Below are 20108 nucleotides of genomic sequence, written 5' to 3'. Positions count from 1 at the left end.
CAATGCAGAGGAACTCCCGGCCGGGATTCCTCACTACCTGGCTGCTGTGATACTTTTCAGCCCGGGCCATGTAGCAGAGCCCCAGCTGCAGATACAAATGCGGAAACACAACCAGCCACCAGGGAGAGGGAGAGTGCTTTTTTCCCCTCAGATCTCCCCTTCCATCACTCAGGAACCACAGGGCGAGTGCAGCGCGGCAGGCGCTGCAGGGGAGACCAAAGCGCTACTCATGCTCTTACACTTCAGAAAGTGAAGGAGCAGAACACAATGCGCGGGTCACTTGGTCAGGAGGAATAGAGGCACTCGCTTGGGTTGGTCATGGGCCATCAGGTCACACTCCCTCTCTACCTAACATATGCTATTTTTTCATTAGTATTTGGAGAGTCACAACTACACTTTGGCCAAGATGCACCTTGCTTTATATAGCTGGCTCCATATGTTAGGACCAAAGTTTAATACCTTGCAGTAGTGACTTCCAACAGTGCTTGCTTCTAGTGGTTGTTTTTAGTGATAACTACTAATGCTTTTTTTATCACTGTTTTTATGGTTTTAAAAAAGAATTTGTTATGATGATCCAATTGCGTTTTTAAAACTCTGTCAATAATGTATAGCTACTTAGCACATCGATAATGAATTATCTTTTTAGTAATATGTTTTGTATTTCGCTTTTATGACTAATTGTCGAATAAAGCTTGTTTGACTGACTGGCACTCACCATGCGTTCGAGTTTACAAGGACCAGGGGCATAACAGCACTCCTGGGGGAGTAGTGGGGGCACACCAGCAGGGTGCAAGCAGGCAAGCCAGCACAAGGGTCATCAGAGCAAAGTGGCAGTCCATATTTCAGCCCCACAGGCAGCAGGTTAGCACTTTCAGAGTAATCAAGTCCCAAGGCGGTTCCTCCTGGCAGTCCAGCAGTCCTCTGGTGTACAACCAGCAGCATCTGGTTACTAGCCCACGCAGTGTCTCAAATCATCGGGTCACAGCCCCGGTAGTTATAGTCCAAAAGTCCTTGTTCTGGGGGCACTTCAAACAATTTTGAGAAGTGCACTACACTCCCATTCAATCCCAAGCCCTGGCTCAAGACACACTACAGGGGGGGTGGGATAGCCCTGTGAAAGGCAGGCACAGCCCTATTCGGGTTCAACTCCTCCCTCCACTCTAAATGCAGACCAGGTCTATTCCGGTATAAGGAAAACTCCTCCCACCACTCTAAATACAGCCATGGTTTATTCAGTCCAGCGCTGAGTCGCCCAGGAAATAGAGGACACGCCTCAACCCCCCCCCTTGTGACTGTCTAGAGTGAATGCATATCCCCTTCTCCTGTCACCCCAAACCAGACGGTGAGTACGCAACCAGGCCAGGCACAACCAGGCCGGGCACAAAGAATCATAAGCACACAGAGATGCCCACTTCTAAAAGTGACTTTTCTAAAATAGTAATAACAAACCTGCTTCACCAATAAGCAGGATTCATTACTACTATTTCAAATATACCAAACATGGTCATGCTACCTTATTCATATCAGAAATTACCACTGAAGCACATATCAGGGAATTTCCAATGCAAAAATAGGAGAGGGTAGCCTCACAGCAGTGAGAAACCAAATAGGCTGTTTGTCACTACCAGGACTTGCCACACAACAAAGGCGCATGTCCTACCTTTTGCCTACATAGCACCCTGCCCATAGGGCTACCTGGGGCCTACCTTAAGGGTGACGTATATGTAGTAAAAGGGAAGTTTTAGATGTGACAAACACGGTAAGTGCCACATCACTGCGGCAGTAAACTGTGTGTGCATTCCCTGCAGTGGCAGAAGCCTGAGACAGATTTGAAAGGCTACTTCTGTGGGTGTCGCAAGCAGTTCTGCAGGCCCCACTAGTAGCATTTCATTTACAGGCCCTGGGTATAGAGGATGCCACTATACAAGGATATGCCAAACAGGTGTAGACCAATCTTACCAAGTCTACAAGAGAGAGCATGTGCACTTTAGCACTGATCACCCGTGGCAAATTGCCCAGAGTCAGAAAAACAACAAAAACAGGTCAGAAAAAATACAGGAGGAAGTTTAGGGATAACCTTGCAAAAAGGGCCAGTTCCAACAATTGAGACTATACTGAAGCCCTTTATGTGACACAAGGACCCTTCCTGGAAGTTTTCATTTTTGATGTCGTCCACCCTTGTGGGGGATTTATCTGACTATCCTGCTTTTAATCAAGCTGGTATAATATGTTGATTGACAAAGTAAATGCCTTGGGAACATAGTAAATGAAGGACCTAGTTCATAGGATGTTTACTGTATCAATGGACACAATGAATCGTTTATCATGTCCATAGACATAGTAAATAGAATGCAGAATGTACCTACTACATGGGCGTGTTAGTATGTCAACAGATGATATGACAGGACCTGCAGATCAACTTAACATGATTCTATCTTGGCCTAAACTATGGCATACCTCTTAGCAAAAGAGTGCTGGCCAACCCCCATTAAATATATTAAGCCTCCCTGCCTTCAGAATGGTGGTGCATGGATTCAGGACGGTGTGAGCCCTGTGGGGTCTGTGGAACTGCGGTTTGTCCCTGTTGTCATGACTGCAGCTAGTGATTGACAGTCCTACAAGTCACATACAAAAAAGCATTTTTGAAATCAGGTTCCTGCCCATAACCAGGTTTATCTGACATCCAGTCTCTTCCCACAGAAAATGAATTAGCTCTTGCAGCATTTAATTAAAAAACGTAATTTCCTTTTAAATAATTAACATGACCAAATTATTCTACCTTGTATTCTAAGGGCCTCATTTACTATATTTTGACACTGAGCATGGCAGCAAGCCTTCCTGCTGCGCTGCCGTGCATCAAAATAAAAGGGCAGGAATGCACTGTATCTACAAAATACGGCACATTCCAGTACTTCTCCCCAGCTCACAAACAGCAGTCATGCCCCAACGCAGACACCCTTGCGTCACGTTGCAAGGGTGCCGGCATTGTGTGGACGATTGTTTTTGTGCAGGAAGGGACACCTTGCTGCACAACAGTAATTGATGGCATTTCCTCTTTCTATGCGCGCTGCAGAGTGCAATATGCATAGAAAGAATTAAAAATGAGGAGAAATAGAAGTATTTCTCCTCGGATTCGGACTCATCAAAAATGTCTTCATTGAAATGCCAGATTAAGTTAATTCCGTTTTTATTTCTGTTTTTTTATTTTGTATAATTCAAACTTTTTCAATTGTGTAGAGCATCAGGAAAACACGTGCTTCTTGATACTAACACCCCTACCCCAGAGCCATTAACACATTAAAAGTATCTCATTTCGTTTGCAGAAAGCCAGATCTTGAAAATTGTTCACAAAATGTATGTGCTCGCTTTAGTCCAAACTCCAAATACTAAGGGCCTCATTTATGAGGCTGTGCGTCACTTTTACGCCGCCGGTGCGTCACTTTTTGTGACGCACCAGTGGTGTAAAAAATGCGCCTTGTTGCGCCATATTTACAAAGTGACGCCTCTAGGGAGATGCGTCACTTTATAAACCCCTGCGCCACATTATACCTGCGCCAGGTATAATGTATGCAAGGGGGGCGTATTGACGCAAGAAAGGGTCGTAGAAGTGACGCGGTGAAATCTATGAGATTACACTGCGCCACTTCTAGGACTCAAATGCGTCAATTTCTTACGCCTGCCTCACAGCAGGCGTAAGACTGACGCAGGCCCTTTCACATGGGGCTTGCCCCATGTGAAAGGACACATTACTGGAGTTGCGTCACTTTTGTGACACACTCCAGCAATGTGTCACTTTTGCCCCATACAGATACGTCAGAAATACTGACGTATCTGTAACTCCTTGCGCAATGATGCGTCATACAGTAAATATGACGCATCATTGGTGTCGCAAGTAGGGCGCAATGAAAAGTGACGCATCGCTGTTTTCACGCAGCGATGCGTCACTTTTCATAAATGAGGCCCTAAATCTTTTTAGAATTTGTCTAGAAACAGTAACCAGGGAAGTGCCTTCGGACATTCTGTGGGATGTCCTTCACAGCAGTTCACGGAAGGAAGAAAATGTTTGGAGGACTGCCGCCAGATGGTTTTGATGGCTGTCCACCAGCCCACCAAACTTTTTGTTTTACCAAAAGTGAATTCATAAAATGGGAGTTTATTTTTTAGAATCAAACAAATAATGACCCCAAAGGGAGATATTTTTTCTTTGGGTTTGGGGGTCATTATTTTTTGTTGTCTGTGATGACCAGTTTTTTCCAGGTGGTGACGGGCACCATCAGGCCTAAATAGGGCGCGTGGTCTGATGCTTTACTCTGACGGCCCCTACTCTCAGTAAGTTGTCCGATGCCGGAGCTAACGGGGTCTCTTATGGCATTAGAACAGGGACCCCCTGAATGAGATCAGAATCCTGGATCAGGGCAAAGTAATTGAAAACAAAATAATATATCCAGGCATCAACAATGTAGACAACTGGCACAAAATAGACATATCACAAAAAACACAAGCAAAGTGAAATACCAACTAGTTAACCATGATATCACAAAATTTAATAACAGTAATAAAAATTGATGAACACATTCAATCAGATAGCGAATGATAAAAAGATAAAAAAGAGAATGCAGTATTTAATTATCGTATTCTCTACAAATTGATACGGAGAAGTGAATTTTGATGATTTCCCCGGCTGACTATCAAAATCGATGCCTGTCTGTCGACGCGTTTCGACACAACCAGTGTGTCTTCATCAGGACAACATCAGCATATTTCCGTAATTGATTTTCATATGTTTCTTTTTGAAATATTTTCTCATAGTACGTTGATTAAAAATGGTGCAGCATAGGATTTACTGTTTTGTTGTGACCTTACTATCTGTAATCTATCATTCAGATGAGTATAGCATTTTTATTCAGCTCTGTTATTATTAACAAACCATCTTGCCTTGAAACATACTCGAATTATTCCTTATAAAGTCAAGCATGATCATGCAAAGCAGCATTCAAGGGTGCCAAGTACGATTGTACAAATAATTTTGTCCAGGTTACTTGGAGAGAATCCTTGCTTCTTCCTACGGATTCAGCCATCGCCATTGTACACGCTGTGGTACGACGTCTATTACAGGTTGTACACCAGGAACCGTTTGCTGGGAAACTGCACAGCTCTGGCACCTCTAATATCGAGAATTGATTGCCGTGATTCCAAATAGCTCTGGCGCCGTGATCATCAGACGCTTTTAAAGTATCTCGGACGCTCTCCAAGTAACCTAGACAGCGTACCACAAAAAATTATTTGTACTATCGTACTTGGCACCCTTGAATGCTGCTTTGCATGATCATGCTTGACTTTATAAGGAATAATTTGAGTATGTTTCAAGGCAAGATGGTTTGTTAATAATAACAGAGCTGAATAAAAACGCTATACTCATCTGAATGATAGATTACAGATAGTAAGGTCACAACAAAACAGTAAATCCTATGCTGCACCATTTTTAATCAACGTACTATGAGAAAATATTTCAAGAAGAAACATATGAAAATCAATTACGGAAATATGCTGATGTTGTCCTGATGAAGACACACTGGTTGTGTCGAAACGCGTCGACAGACAGGCATCGATTTTGATAATCAGCCGGGAAATCATCAAAATTCACTTCTCCGTATCAATTTGTAGAGAATACGATAATTAAATACTGCATTCTCTTTTTTATCTTTTTATCATTCGCTATCTGATTGAATGTGTTCATCAATTTTTATTACTGTTATTAAATTTTGTGATATCATGGTTAACTAGTTGGTATTTCACTTTGCTTGTGTTTTTTGTGATATGTCTATTTTGTACCAGTTGTCTACATTGTTGATGCCTGGATATATTATTTTGTTTTCAATTGCTAACGGGGTCTCTGCCACTTGGTAACATGACAGTCTACATGACTCAGAATTGACCAGGTGGACCAAGGGTTTGGTGGACAGGGTGCTTCCTCACGCTTGTGGTTGAGTACAAAGTCTGCCAATCTCTAACTCTGGTGCTACGTTTTTCCACATCTTCCCAAGCATACAATGACCTTTTTTAAAAAAAAATGTCTGTAAAGTATCAATGAAATGGTAAAATTCCCCCAAAAAACATACAAATTACTTTGGTAACACAGAATTTGATTTGTATAAAAGAGGCACATTTCATTAAGAGAAGTTATTATCTGGTAAATGCAGCCCCGGCCCGTGCGGTTAAGAGTGGTGCGGCCTGGTACTTCAACAGACGACGACGTTGGAAAATCAAATAAATAATTAATGTTCCCTCATTGTCGTCTGTCGAAATACCCCCAACTCGGCCCCACCGCTCTTACCTGCACGGGCCGCGGCTGGGTAAATGTGAAAGCAATTGACATAAATTTAAAGGCAGCATTTAAACCTGAAAACAGCAGGCCATCTCAAGTGAGTGATTACATAATATGGATAGGCATTATCATCCAAAGAGCCAGCTGTGAAGCTTGTTTAAGGTTTCCCGCCTCTTATTCTTGCGGCACCGCAAGTTCCTTCGATTTTCTGGGGCCCCTTTGTTATTCTGAAATGTTTTCCTCCAAGCAAGGAAAGTATTTATAACAAACAATTGTCATCTATCCTACACCCACCTTTGCTTTGTTAAGTTAAACAAGTGAACCTAATCCCGCCCGCCTCGTCTCTCCGTGGGCGGATTTTGCTTGCTAATAGCTGAGCGCTGTAGCAATAATGTAGAGCCCCTGTCTTTGTTCTGGGCAGAATATCAACAGGAATGTTAAAATGCGATGGCACCACTGCTGCTGTGTGGAGGATGGTATTTAATATATGAACAATAGCCATACTGGTCAGGGAGAGAGCAATGGCTTCTTCTCAGGGCATTAACAGTTCTTAATGGCCTGTCCCCCATTTATGCGTTTGAGTCACAGTCTCGGAATCATAAAGAGGAGCAGGGCAATTAACAGCTCTTAATAGCTTACAGCACAATGGTAATACGCTCTTAGCCCCACTACTCTAATTTCACCCAAATTAACATACTCACTCACTCTAGCTGCTAAAGTTACAAACTTGATATAAGGACCAACATATGAAGATCGGATCGCAAACCAGTCATTGATGTCTGATGTGGAATGAATACCATTACCTTTAAAAAGGTGGTATCTGATTAATAGCTTGTGATTGCAAAAGCGTTGATAAATTTCTTAGCGAAATGTAAAGATGATGGGTGGGACAGCTTTTGCAATTTGAAATGCACTGCAAAGAGCACTCTCTGACTTGAAAAGACATTTCTGGCTTGCAGTGCGATTTTGTACATAGCGACTTGCTTTTTTTGTGACCACAGAGCCTGTGACTTTGCAAAATTGCACGCTTTGAGACCAAGAAAAGGTTTTAATAGACCCCGGGGCCTCATTTATGAAAAGTGACGCATCACTGCGTGAAAACAGCGATGCGTCACTTTACACTGCGCCCTCCTTGCACCACCAATGATGCGTCATATTTACAGTATGACGCATCATTGCGCAAGGAGTTACAGATACGTCAGTATTTCTGACGTATCTGTATGGCGCAGAAGTGACGCATTGCTGGAGTGTGTCACAAAAGTGACGCAACTCCAGCAATGTATCCTTTCACATGGGGCAAGCCCCATGTGAAAGGGCCTGCATCAGTCTTACGCCTGCTGTGAGGCAGGCGTAAGAAATTGACGCATTTGTGTCCTAGAAGTGGCGCAGTGAAATCACATAGATTTCACTGCGTCACTTCTACGACCCTTTCTTGCGTCAATACGCCCCCTTGCGCAGGCATAATGTGGCGCAGGGGTTTACAAAGTGACACATCTACCTAGATGTGTCACTTTGTAAATATGGCGCAACAAGGCGCATTTTTTACGCCACTTGTGCATCACAAAAAGTGACGCACCAGCGGCGTAAAAGTGACACACAGCCTCATAAATGAGGCTTCCGGTGCGTAGTCAGTACTGAATTCATCACAAGTATCAAGCAGAACTCCATTCCCCTCTAGCTACATTTGGGATCTGCAAATATCTATAAATAAATATACTAAAATATTTTTTTGCAAATACAGTGAACACGAAAACATTTTCTATTGTTGTCTTATGAATGTCTTAATTACTAGGAGGTACATGTGCAAAACATACAGTCACGGCCTTAGCGCTCCATAAGTCCACCAGCAGCCACGGTTTCAGTTTCTTGCGGGAGGACAGCCCGTTTCGGCCTTCAGGGTGGAAGGCAGAGATACCCACAGTGTGGGTGCCGTCACTGACTCGAACCTGGTACCCCTGTTAAAGTCCGCAGCTCTGGCCGTTACGCCACATGCTTCCTGAAACTAGAACCAAGGCATTGTTCTATCTACTGTGGGGAAAGAGGACAGGAGCTAAGTATCGAGCCCTACCTCAACCCATAGACCACCATGTATTAAAAAGTTATAAAAGGTAACAATGTTTGGGGCGGTGCGAGTCAAGTGGAGAAGCTTCTTAAGGGTGCTGGGAAGCGATTCTTTAAGTTCAGGCCTAATGACATAAAGTAGGAGGGGTTTACCGCTAGAGATACATAATAGCTGTAGTCAACTAGTGGTAACTTTGTGAACTAATCTTGCAGTTTAAGCTGTGGTTTCGAAAATCTTCTGCAGATGAGAGATCTCTGATAGGTTTGTCTGGCTCCTGGCATTCCCATCCAAATGAGCCTCGCTCACTGGGAGGGGTGAGAAAAAATCCTGCTAGCGTGTCTCTGCCCTGCAAAAAACAGTTTCTTTCTGGGGCTTCGGAAATCTATTGTGTGTGGCCCCGATTCTTTAGGGCGGTACAAAAGGGGATGGTGATGGACGGAGCATCTGAACCAATCAAACACTCACACCCAGTCAACAGATCTGGGTTTAATCCATCACCGTTCTTTAGCCCACTCTGCCACCCCAGTTCAGACATGGCCATATGCAAATCAGTCTGACCCTGTGCCTCATGGGAACAGTCCAGCCCGAAGTGCCAAGCCATGCCTTCCCTGGACCGGAATCAAGCTTCCTAGGACCGGTTTCTGGCATTACAGCCGTCTTCAGCCAAGCTTGCTTGAATCCAGTGGCAAAGTGAGCAAGGGACTCAACGTCTGAGCCTACCCTGCCAACTTACGGCAAACAAAGCGGTACAAAAGGGGATGGTGATGGACGGAGCATCTGAACCAATCAAACACTCACACCCAGTCAACAGATCTGGGTTTAATCCATCACTGTTCTTTAGGCCACTCTGCCACCCCAGTTCAGACATGGCCATATGCAAATCAGTCTGACCCTGTGCCTCATGGGAACAGTCCAGCCCGAACTGCCAAGCCATGCCTTCCCTGGACCGGAATCAAGCTTCCTAGGACCGGTTACTGACATTACAGCCGTCTTCAGCCAGGCTTGCTTGAATCCAGTGGCAAAGTGAGCAAGGGACTCAACGTCTGAGCCTACCCTGCCAACTTACGGCAAACAAAGCGGTACAAAAGGGGATGGTGATGGACGGAGCATCTGAACCAATCAAACACTTACACCCAGTCAACAGACCTGGGTTTAATCCATCACCGTTCTTTAGCCCACTCTGCCACCCCAGTTCAGACATGGCCATATGCAAATCAGTCTGACCCTGTGCCTCATGGGAACAGTCCAGCCCGAACTGCCAAGCCATGCCTTCCCTGGACCGGAATCAAGCTTCCTAGGACCAGTTTCTGGCATTACAGCCGTGTTCAGCCAGGCTTGCTTGAATCCAGTGGCAAAGTGAGCAAGGGACTCAACGTCTGAGCATACCCTGCCAACTTTTAGGGAGCACAGCTTGAGAATTACTGTCCCGCATGGGAAGCTGCGAGGGAAAATCATAATTTGAAGAATATTTAGTATTTCTTCAACCCATAGAAGCATTAAACTAACAATTGTCTCTCGTTTTCGGAAATCATAAACTCATATTAGGAATTAGGACACTTTAATTATGCAGCAAAGGAGGAAGAAATTATGCAACACAATTTACCTAAATGTAAAACAACAGAGAGGCAGATAATGCCACAACGAAACGCAGATATGCGGCATATCTGCAGAGTAAAGTCATATTTGCTTATTTTACATCGTTATTATGTACTTGTTTTAACATGTTGTCATATTTATTAGGCCCAGACCAAATGTCTGTTACACGAGATTATTTTGTGTAATTTCTGTAATTTTGTATTATGCTTGTCATATAAAATTCCTAAAATCATTCTATTATGCCCCATTGCATAGTTGCGCAACACAACACAAATAAATGCCCAGAATGCAAATGGCTGCTGTTTGTTGATCTTGTGTTTCCTGACCCATTTTTTAAGAACAAAATACATTCTCGTGTCCAAAATGAACAAGGTGACGCATGTCACTCTGAAATTTAGACCATGTGACGGTTTTACATTTCATATAGTTCCAGTCATTTTGTGTAATTTTTCCTGAAATATTGCATAAATATGCAAAAGCATATTACACGAATTTCACACACCGTTAATATTAATGCCAAAGGGACCACCACTTATAGTTATAAAACTGTACCTCTTCAGAAGAACCCAGTCTCAATGTATTTACCTACGATAGATTTTTTTGAGGCTCAGTTGGAACCAGCAGGTAGGTCAGCGAGCTGCTGGGGGTATGAATGACCTTCTTATGCTGAACCCATAATAACTCTCTCGCCCTATCCAGAGATCTCGGTCATTAGAACTGAGATATTTCAACCATGGTGCTCCACCCACTCTACAGGATCACTTTCGAGAAATGTGATCAATGTCGGCCATTCCATTGTGCCATGGTGGCATGACAGAATGGCAACCTTGTCTGTTTTTCAAAGACAGACCTCCAAAGCAACATCAGTGGCCCTAACCTGCAGGAGCTTTCTCAAGCGCGTGGCATGTTTTCTGTGCCTCAGATCACTAAGCCATGCTTGATGGTCCCAGGGTGGAAAAAGCAGTGTTGGAAGTCCCACACTATATAGGACTGGGCACCTGACACCATGCAACGGGTGGTTCTACAGTGAGTGGTGTGTCAGGAAGGTGTTTTTATCTGACATCTAAGGCAGTAGAAGCTCAAGGCTAACGAATAGGCGGGGTGGCACCGGACATTTCCCAAGTGGGTTGGAGTACTTGGAGGCCGGTTTTGAAAGCCCAGGGCTGCTCTTGAGGCAAGGGGAGGTTTAAAGAGAGAGGGAGAAGGAGGGGACCAAAGAGGAAAGCAATTAGAGAAGGTGGGGGAGAAAGAGAGAGGACGGACGGACGGGTGGGTGGGTGGGTGGATGGATGGTTGAATGGATGGATCCTGCTAGAGGAAACGAAGGAAGAGGGGCTGATCTGAGATTTTTTTTTGTTTTTTTGCCATGGCTGTTTTTGATAACCCAGTCCGTCCCCAGCAATAGGAAACATCTTTCTAAGACCCAGGGTCAACAAGAGACGGGCATATGTGACATCTGTTTGATGCTTTTTACACTTTACAATTCTATATCAGCTGCGGTCGGTAGGGGAGTACCTGCCGGGGCGGTGACGTGGGGAGGGGGAGGGCACAGTGGGGGTTAGTAATGTATGGATAATGGAGGTTTGCAGGTAAGTAAACATATAAATAAATCAAACGAATTTTGTTGCGTGCACTGCATCCCCAAATGCAATGCAGTGCGCGCAACGAAATTCGTTTGATTTATTTAAATGTTTACTTACCTGCAAACCTCCATTATCCATACATTACTAACCCCCATCCTGCCCCACCCCCTCCCCAAGTCACCGCCCCGGCAGGTACTCCCCTACCGACCGCGGCTGTTCTATATCAGTGCTTAAATTGAGCCATTGGTTTCCGGTGCTCGGCCCTGCACTAAATTGTCAACACCGACACTTATGACAGCTGCCACATGGGGGCGCTGTTTGTGTTATTTAGAGAGGAGCAGAAAATCAGTTATTTATTAATTCAATACACAATAAAAACAAATAATACCTGCCACCCAAGCCACTCTCATAGTTTTAGGGCCTCAAATAGTTTGAATTGTCACACTTACACTTAAGTACTGTCATTGGCAGCACTGGCACGGGCAGTGGGTGCTGCAAGCTGCAGTGGCCCCCGTGACAGGGCCCTGGCACATACATTTTTTTTTTTTTTACAAATTAAGCACTGTTTCAGATATGGTAATTTTTCTTGCATGTAAGCATAGACGTGTTTTTATTGCTTGCCCTTTTTACCTCCGAGAGTAAAATAGGTTGTTTAAAACATACATAACCTTGCATTCAGCAGACAACAGGCTACACTTGCGCGTTATTTGTTTTAAAAAGCGTGCCTCGATTATTCTGTATATTTCAGCTATTTTCTAAAACTTTTTTTTAGTCTTAGGTGTACTCTAAGCGCAAGACAGAAGTGGAAATAATGTGTTTATCGTGTAGGTGTCTTATCAGGAGGCACTTTAAAATTCAGAGCATAAGACCGTGGAAAGACATGCATAGTGTTTGGAAATCTAATCTAAGTGCCTTCATGAAATCACAGCTGCTTGGTGGCAGTGTCTGTCATGTAAACATGCATGTTCATGATTACTGAAAGAAAACATTTTCTTGACAAAGAATGCTGCATTATTTCGTCGCCATTGCAATTATATTTAAAAATGTAAGGAGTGTGTGTTTTGCTGTATAAAAAACCCTTATCAGTCCATCAGCTGGGGAGTTCCACAGCATATGGGTAAACTTCTCACCTCTTTAATATGTGAACACATCAACCAACAGCTGAAAGGTGAGCATGCAGCAAAGGAGGAACACATTATGCAACACAATTTACCTAAATATACAGCAAAAGAAAGGCAGATAATGCCACAAGGAAAGGCAAATATGTAGATTATCTGCTGAGTAAAGTCATATTTGGCTTCTTTTAAAATTTGTCATATATATATTAGGCCCAGATAAAAATGTCTGTTCCATGAGCGTGATCTCATGTAATTTCTGTAATTTTCCTAAAGATTGTCATGCAAAAGTTTTTGGATTGACTACTGCAGTGTTACACCCCACATGCAGTATTTCTAGTGACACTTAAGCTGCTAGAGCTGGAAAACGGTTTAATTTGTTGGAATCTGCACAGTAATTGCACAGCAGATGGTGGATTATGTGTCAAGTGAGACAAATCCATAATTAAACAGAAAATGTGCATAGGTTCAGTAGCCCGAAGTCAAGTGTTATTGTCAGAAAGAATAATTTCCACTTTTTTTTATAGTAAAAAGATGTTTTTATTCTGCTAATGATGCTACAGTTTGAGCCCACAGATACTACAAATTTGGCGGCATCAACATTTAACCTGTGAAAGTGATATGTGACTCATTAGACTACTGATAAAGAAATGCAGAATGAAAGTATAAGAAGAAAGTAAACTTTTTTTCTGTAAAAATGTAATTGGTATAAGGCTGAAGCTTCAATGCAGGTCCCTTGAGAACTATACAGGACTGGTGTTTCAACACTGCACATCCTCTCCCAAGGACTCCCTGTCACAAAGGCACATGGGGCCAGGATGCAAGCAGCTGCACTAGTGCCCAGAGATACCCTCTTCCATGGGGTGCTCCATACGGAGAGCTGCAAGAAAGAGAAGGAGAGAAGAATAAAGGCAGAGAGATGACAAAATAAGGAGGGTGAGAAAGTGGGTATGAGTTGTGGAGGCAAGAGAGGGGGAGCAAACAAGCCAGTGCTAAGAAAGGGATGATAAATTAAAAGCTGAGCAGAAGAGGACTGTGAGAATGATGGAGAATTAGAGCAAAGGAGATGGAGTGAGAGAGATAATGCTATAGGAAGAAGAGGAGAAAGACAAAGATACAGAACAACAATATGGGTAGACTTTCTCTTAACAGGAAAATCCCTATCTGCGCACTGGCTAATGCATGATTGATGAGGCTTTCCTGGTGTCTAAATCTCCCCCTGAGCCTCAGGAACAGGTCTGATGCAGGCACAAGGACACAGCAAGCACAAGACACTGGTGCAGAGCCTAAGTAACAATCACTTGTGGGCAGTGGGAGGAGACTGGGCGGCCCATGTGAGCAGTTGGCACACTCTAGTGGTGCGAGATGCCAGAACTATTGGGCACTATAAGGAGATTACACTGGTGAGCAGTGCCAGGAGCCTGCATTGTTGGGAATTATGAAGAACTGACATTGTAGGGCAGTCTGAGGAGGTAGCACTAACAGGCACTGGTGACAGTGCAAGGAGATAGAAGGCCTGCCCTGCGTAGGGTTTAGTAGAAAGCAGGACGTTGGCGCTCAAACAGTTGTATAAATAGTTAGTTAGAGAGTGATAGGATTGGACAGATTTTCACGGTGCAGCCAGTGTAGAGGAATACCCTAAACCTCATAAAGAGCCAAAGATGAACACCCTTGGCACTGGAAAAACATATAGCAGGTACTGGGCACACGTGTAAGGATAAACAGTATTGATACTGAGAGATTTACACAAAATTAAGTCGACACCGGTGGTGTAACAAACACGTTGTTTATGTGGATTTCTTTCTTTTTTTTCAGAACATACGACACCAGCCGACACGTGTTTCGTCAACAGGAGGATACCTGTGACTCTTCAGGGCTGAACATGCGTGATACGTGAATCTAAATACCGGTGATAGTTCCAACCCGGTCGACGGGTAAACATGGGGCTGTAGGTACGGTTCGAAAGGGTGAAGGTGAAGACACAGGCGGATAAGTCTGTGTTGCCAAGACCTTGTGGTAACAGGTCTCGGCGGTGCTCGTCTCGGTAATCAGCCCTGAAGAGTCACAGGTATCTTTATGAGGTTTAGGGTATTCCTCTACACTGGCTGCACCGTGAAAATCTGTCCAATCCTATCACTCGACTTAATTTTGTGTAAATCTCTCAGTATCAATACTGTTTATCCTTACACGTGTGCCCAGTACCTGCTATACAGTGCAAGGAGATGACGCGTAGACAATGTGAAGAGTAGGCACTGGTTTGCAGTGGAGCAGATGGGGGTGAATGCATGGTTGGATGTCAGGAAGAGCTGCCACTGTTAAGCAGTAAAAGAAGCTAACACTGGTAGGCAGAGTGGGGAGCAGAACTAGTGAACAGTGGGACAGGGGCACTAGTGAACAGTGTGAAGCGCAGGCACTAGTCATCTATGTGGGCAGTGAGATGAGCTGGCATTCTTGGACACCAGCAGTGTCAGAAGCTTGTATTAGTCCTCACTGTGAGGATTTTATATTGATGTGTAGCTGAGGAGGTGGCCTTGGTTGAAAGGGGTTTGAGCTGATGTTTTCTGTTGTAAGAAACAGGGACTTGTGGGCAAAATGCGTCACTGATTCTGGTGGGTCGCAAGAGAAAAAGGAACTATTGAGTTTTATAGGATGATGCACAGGTGGGCGCATGGGAAGTGGCATCGGTGGGTAGGGTGAACAGCTGGCACTGGTTGACAGAGTGAGGAGCTGGCACTGGTCAATATGAGGACCTAGTTTTGGTGGGCAGAAGGAGAAATTAGCACTTATGGGCAGTGAATGGAACGGGACTCGTGGGCAAAATGTGCAGATGGAGCTGATGGGCAATGCGCTGAGCCGCATTGGTGGGCAATAACCAGTTTGCAAAGTTGCGAGTGAGCCATTAACACACCCCTGGTGCAAAGCTCATACTTCTGTGAAGGACCTCAGGTCCCAGCGATGTCAATCAAAAACCTTTGACCAGTACCAAATTCACTCCCACAGTTCATGTAAATGTACGTTGTTCTAAACAGGATGATTGTGACATATCAACGCGCTTGACCTGGATGCTCGTAGAGCAACCAAGTCAGACTTGGTGGTAAATTGAGACCAAATATTGCGATTTCGCTATTTCTAATTGGTTGATGAATTGCATTTAAGGAATCTCTATTAGAGATTCCTTAAATCCAATTCCTCGCAAATATGCGAATTCTTAAATAGCGATTTTTGCATTTGGGATGATGAATCCCAAATGCAAAAATTGCACTCGCAAAAGGCAAGATTCTGAGAATCTTGCCCTTTGCGAGTGCAATTTAGCTTGATGAATCAGGCTGATAGTACCTTATCATAGTAATAGAATCACATGTAAGAGAGACACTCATTAGTTATCCTCATATTTTTCTTTTGACCAATTTTCCTGTAGATATATACATGTAGGTACTGGCCACATAGTAACTAATCACAGTGATTAAATCATACATTGGGGGCATTGGTGAGCTCGAAAATGTTTTTTTTTTTTTTTGAACTGCATAAAAGTATAGAGACAGTAGAATGAGTATGTGTGTGAGGGTCCACTGCATGGGTCTTGAATGTACCTTGAATATTAACTGTTAACTGTATGTTTTTAAACCCTTTCATATATGTCACCCATTTTTTCGAGCTCACCAATGCCCCCAATGCATGATTTAATCACTGTGATTAGTTACTATGTGACCAGTACCTACATGTATATATCTACAGGAAAATTGGTCAAAAGAAAAATATGAGGATAACTAATGAGTGTCTCTCTTACATGTGATTCTATTACTATGATAAGGTACTATGTGACCAGCACTATCATGTATAGGTCTATAGGAAAATTGTTTTAGAAAAAGAAAAATATGAGGATAACTAATGAGTATCTCTATAAAGGGTCTTTTTTGAATGGGGGCTAAACACTATACTAAAAGATATGTTCTTTCCACAGAGTGCCTGGATATCAGAAGCATTTACCCCACTGTCAAGTACAACCCCTCCTTCCTTTCCCTTGCCCTGACGAAGGTGCGGCTAATTTTTCGGCCTGGCACCGAAACGCGCGTCGGCGTTGAAACAACCTGTCCTGAACCTATAATCACCTATCCCCGGCCTATGGCTGAGAGGAATGTTCAGGATCTCCTCAGAGCAATTTTCCCTAAATCTTATCTGAGTTGAATGTATGAATGAACTCTGTACGAGTATGACTGTTTGTGATGTATGAATATGTTGAAGTTCGAATGTTGGAAGGTTGATAGGGTGTATATTTAAAAAAAAGTTTTTTACCTTGCTATTGTGAAATGTTCGAATAAATGATTATGCATATATGTGCTTTAAAAATATGAAGAAAATAATAATAAAAATGATATATATTTTCTATAAATCTGCTTCTGTTTGAATTTAATCAGGCCCTGATTATTTGGTGAGCGCTGAAATGGGTGACTACTGAAAAAAACTGGACTCTATAAGAGCCTATCCTTGATTAAATACGGGGCAGATCTATCCTTTTTTCTATGTATTTTGGCTAACATATAGGTGCACAATACGACCAATGTTCCGGGGAATTGTAAAAAAAACAATTAAGCACTAGGGAAGAGCCAAGTTTTCAGTCTCCTTCTAAATGGGAGGAGCTCCTCCAGTTGTCTCAGCTCCAATGGAAGCTTGTTCCATAATCGGGCAGCAGAGATACTGAAAGCTCTACCTCCTGTTTTTATGTTTTTTTAATCTTGGGCACCCTCACCATTCTAGCTGAGGAAGACCGAAGATTTCTCTCAGGCACATACCAAGCAAATTTCCTCTGTATTAGTTTCGGTCCAAACCCATGCAAGGCTTTAAATACTATGCAGAGTGATTTAAACTGGACTCTTTGCAGTATCGGGAACCAATGCAGCTCCGACAGAGATGCAGAGGAAAAGGAGCATCTTGACCTCCCCAAAGAAAATATTTCTCCTCGTTGTGCCTGCCTAAGCCACCTCGAGGGTGGCGTGGCATTCAGATGCATTTCCAGATTTACGATTCCTCGTAAATCTGGAAATGTGTCGTGTTCCATGGGTGTTGTGTGGGAGCCCCCACAGCAACACCAATGGAATGGCTCTTTCACACAAAGTGTTACGTGTAAAGGGGTGGCTTTTCCTGTTCTTGTAAATATGGAGCAGTAACATGCGCCACCAGTACATCACAAAAAGTGACATACTGGTGCCGCAGGGGGCTTGTAAATCTGCCCCCTTGTTTCTAGATTTATTGGCATGCGTACCTCACATGAATAAATACATGGGTATAACTTTGCAACTCATTTTTTGTCTCTTGCAGGGTGAATGGGAGAGGCAACCTCTACCTCGCGTCACAGAGAAATTACCACAGCCAGACCTCCACTGTCAACTACCCCTGCATCCTCCTCCTGCAGTTCCTGCACCTGTCGAGATCAAGATGCAGAAGGCCCAGTAACAGATTGCTTAGAGGGGAGGCCAAGACTGAGACGCAGGAGGCCAATTAACACAATGTTCGCTAAGGACGCCAAACTAGAGATGCACAAGGGAAAGTAACAGAATGGTTCATTGGTCGCCTGCCATGTGACCAGCCAGGAACACTTCTTTTGAAACTTACCCTTATGTAATGCCAAGTTCTCTGATAACTGCCTGAAGCTCATCAGTGCAATGGCCCTTTAGACTCGTAAATCTGTTTTTGCTTGGAATGCCGCTAAGCCAACCTACCAATACATCCGCACCACTAGCTCCTCCTGGAATGACATCAAACTTGTATGCAATGTAACAGACCACTAAATAAACCATAATATATCATAAATAAGGCTCCCATTTCCCGTTTTTACTGATTTTTACAGATAAATACAGACAGAAAACATTTGTTTTCTTGTTTGTGTTTATTTTTAAATGTGGTTAAAAACGGAAATTGAGTTGCTTTTTGAGTAATTCTAAATACTGTCTGCCATGACTGCGAGTCCACTGGATTTATGGTTTGATAGATAAGGGGGTTAAAAAAGAAAGGACTTTTAGTAAAGGGGCTTTAACAGCAGTAGATATGCACAAGGTTGATACTAAAATGTGCATATTTTCATATTGGTGCATTGATTTATCTTTCTGCGGGTGTTCACAGCACTGAAACCTGGGAGACATTCAAGCATGAGTGCATATTTATCGGTTAAATAAATGTGGAAATATCCTAATTTCAGCAAAAATTTCCCACAAAACCCGAAATACAGACGGAAATGGCAAAAAAAAAATACCATAAAACCGATAGCCCTAATTATAAAACATCAATCACATTTAACCCTAAACTTTATCCAAATCTCTAGCCTGTCTCTACACTCTACCTTGTCTGTACCCCTGGGCTAACCTATCACTAAACCCAACCCTTATCTTACCCTAACCTTAAAACTAACCCTAAACCTTACCCCAAGCCTAACCTTGAACCTTTTCCTTATCTCTACCCTAGCTCTAATCCTAGACCTAGCCCATTCCAAACAACCCCAAAATTTACCCTAAGGTTTACACCAATCTTAATCCTTAATCGTAATCCTTTAGCAGTAAAGCAAACTCTATCTTGAACCCTAAATCTAACAGTCACTGTAGGGGTGTCTGTGTAACATTACATTAATACCTAGGGCCTTATTTACAAGAGATGATGCATCACTGTGCCAAGACAGTGATGCAGCAAAAATCATTGAGCCTGTGTGCAAATTCCTTATGATGCCATGGATGCACCTCATTTACAATTTGGGGCTCCATGGCGCAAGGTCCCATGGTTACGTCAAATATTCTGGCGTATCCATGGGAAGGATGCCGAAAGGCATCTGGCCCAAAAATGGCATATTGCTGTAGTTGGTCAAAAAATTGACGCAACTATAGCAATGTGTAAAAAAAATGTGATAAGTTAGTTTTGACTGATGCAATTAGCCTACTGTATGGGGACCAGTGTAATAAAGTGTCAAAAGGTGAAAAACCCACCTTGCACTCGATTACATTGGTCCTGGATGTCACGCATTCAAGTGGGTTTAGTGTGCTTATGTGTACCACTGTGGCTACATATATGTGACATAAATCATTAATGGTGTGTAATGAGTAGCGAAATCACTTTTTAACCTCCAATGGCATCACAAGATTAACAATTGTTTCACCTTCAACCGCCCCACAATTTTGTGGAGAGGGGGTATGGTTCTTGACCATTAATAAAAGAGGAAGCAAGGGCAGTGCTTGGGTTACCGAAGGGCAAACCATGGATAGCTTCTCCTAACACTGGCTATTTCTAATTAAAGGACACATCAAGACATCACAGATAAAGATTCTTACCTCATGATGCCCTCTACTCTTAGATAGGTTCTTTCTGTTAGTGAGAGTGGATCCAGTATGACAGGAAACAGGCCTGGAAGCAAGAGTCTTTAGCAGTGCATTTCCCATACAAGCTCT

At 43.2% G+C, this 20108-nt stretch overlaps 1 protein-coding gene across 1 annotated transcript in view; it reads left to right on the top strand.

Moving 5' to 3' along the window:
* The window catches only part of DBH (dopamine beta-hydroxylase), a 447392-nt gene extending 427887 nt beyond the window's left edge, over positions 1-19505 (top strand). Inside the window, exon 12 of the mRNA XM_078640352.1 lies at positions 17998-19505. Coding sequence (XP_078496478.1) covers positions 17998-18132 — 135 coding nt within the window. The 3' untranslated portion in view covers positions 18133-19505. The remainder of the gene's footprint in view (positions 1-17997) is intronic.
* The last annotated feature ends 603 nt before the right edge of the window (positions 19506-20108 follow it).

Source organism: Lissotriton helveticus, chromosome 5_1, assembly GCF_964261635.1.
Source record: "Lissotriton helveticus chromosome 5_1, aLisHel1.1, whole genome shotgun sequence".
Lineage (NCBI taxonomy): Eukaryota > Metazoa > Chordata > Amphibia > Caudata > Salamandridae > Lissotriton > Lissotriton helveticus.
The sequence above is the reverse complement of the archived record's forward strand: the minus strand, read 5'-3'. Positions and strand labels throughout refer to the sequence as shown.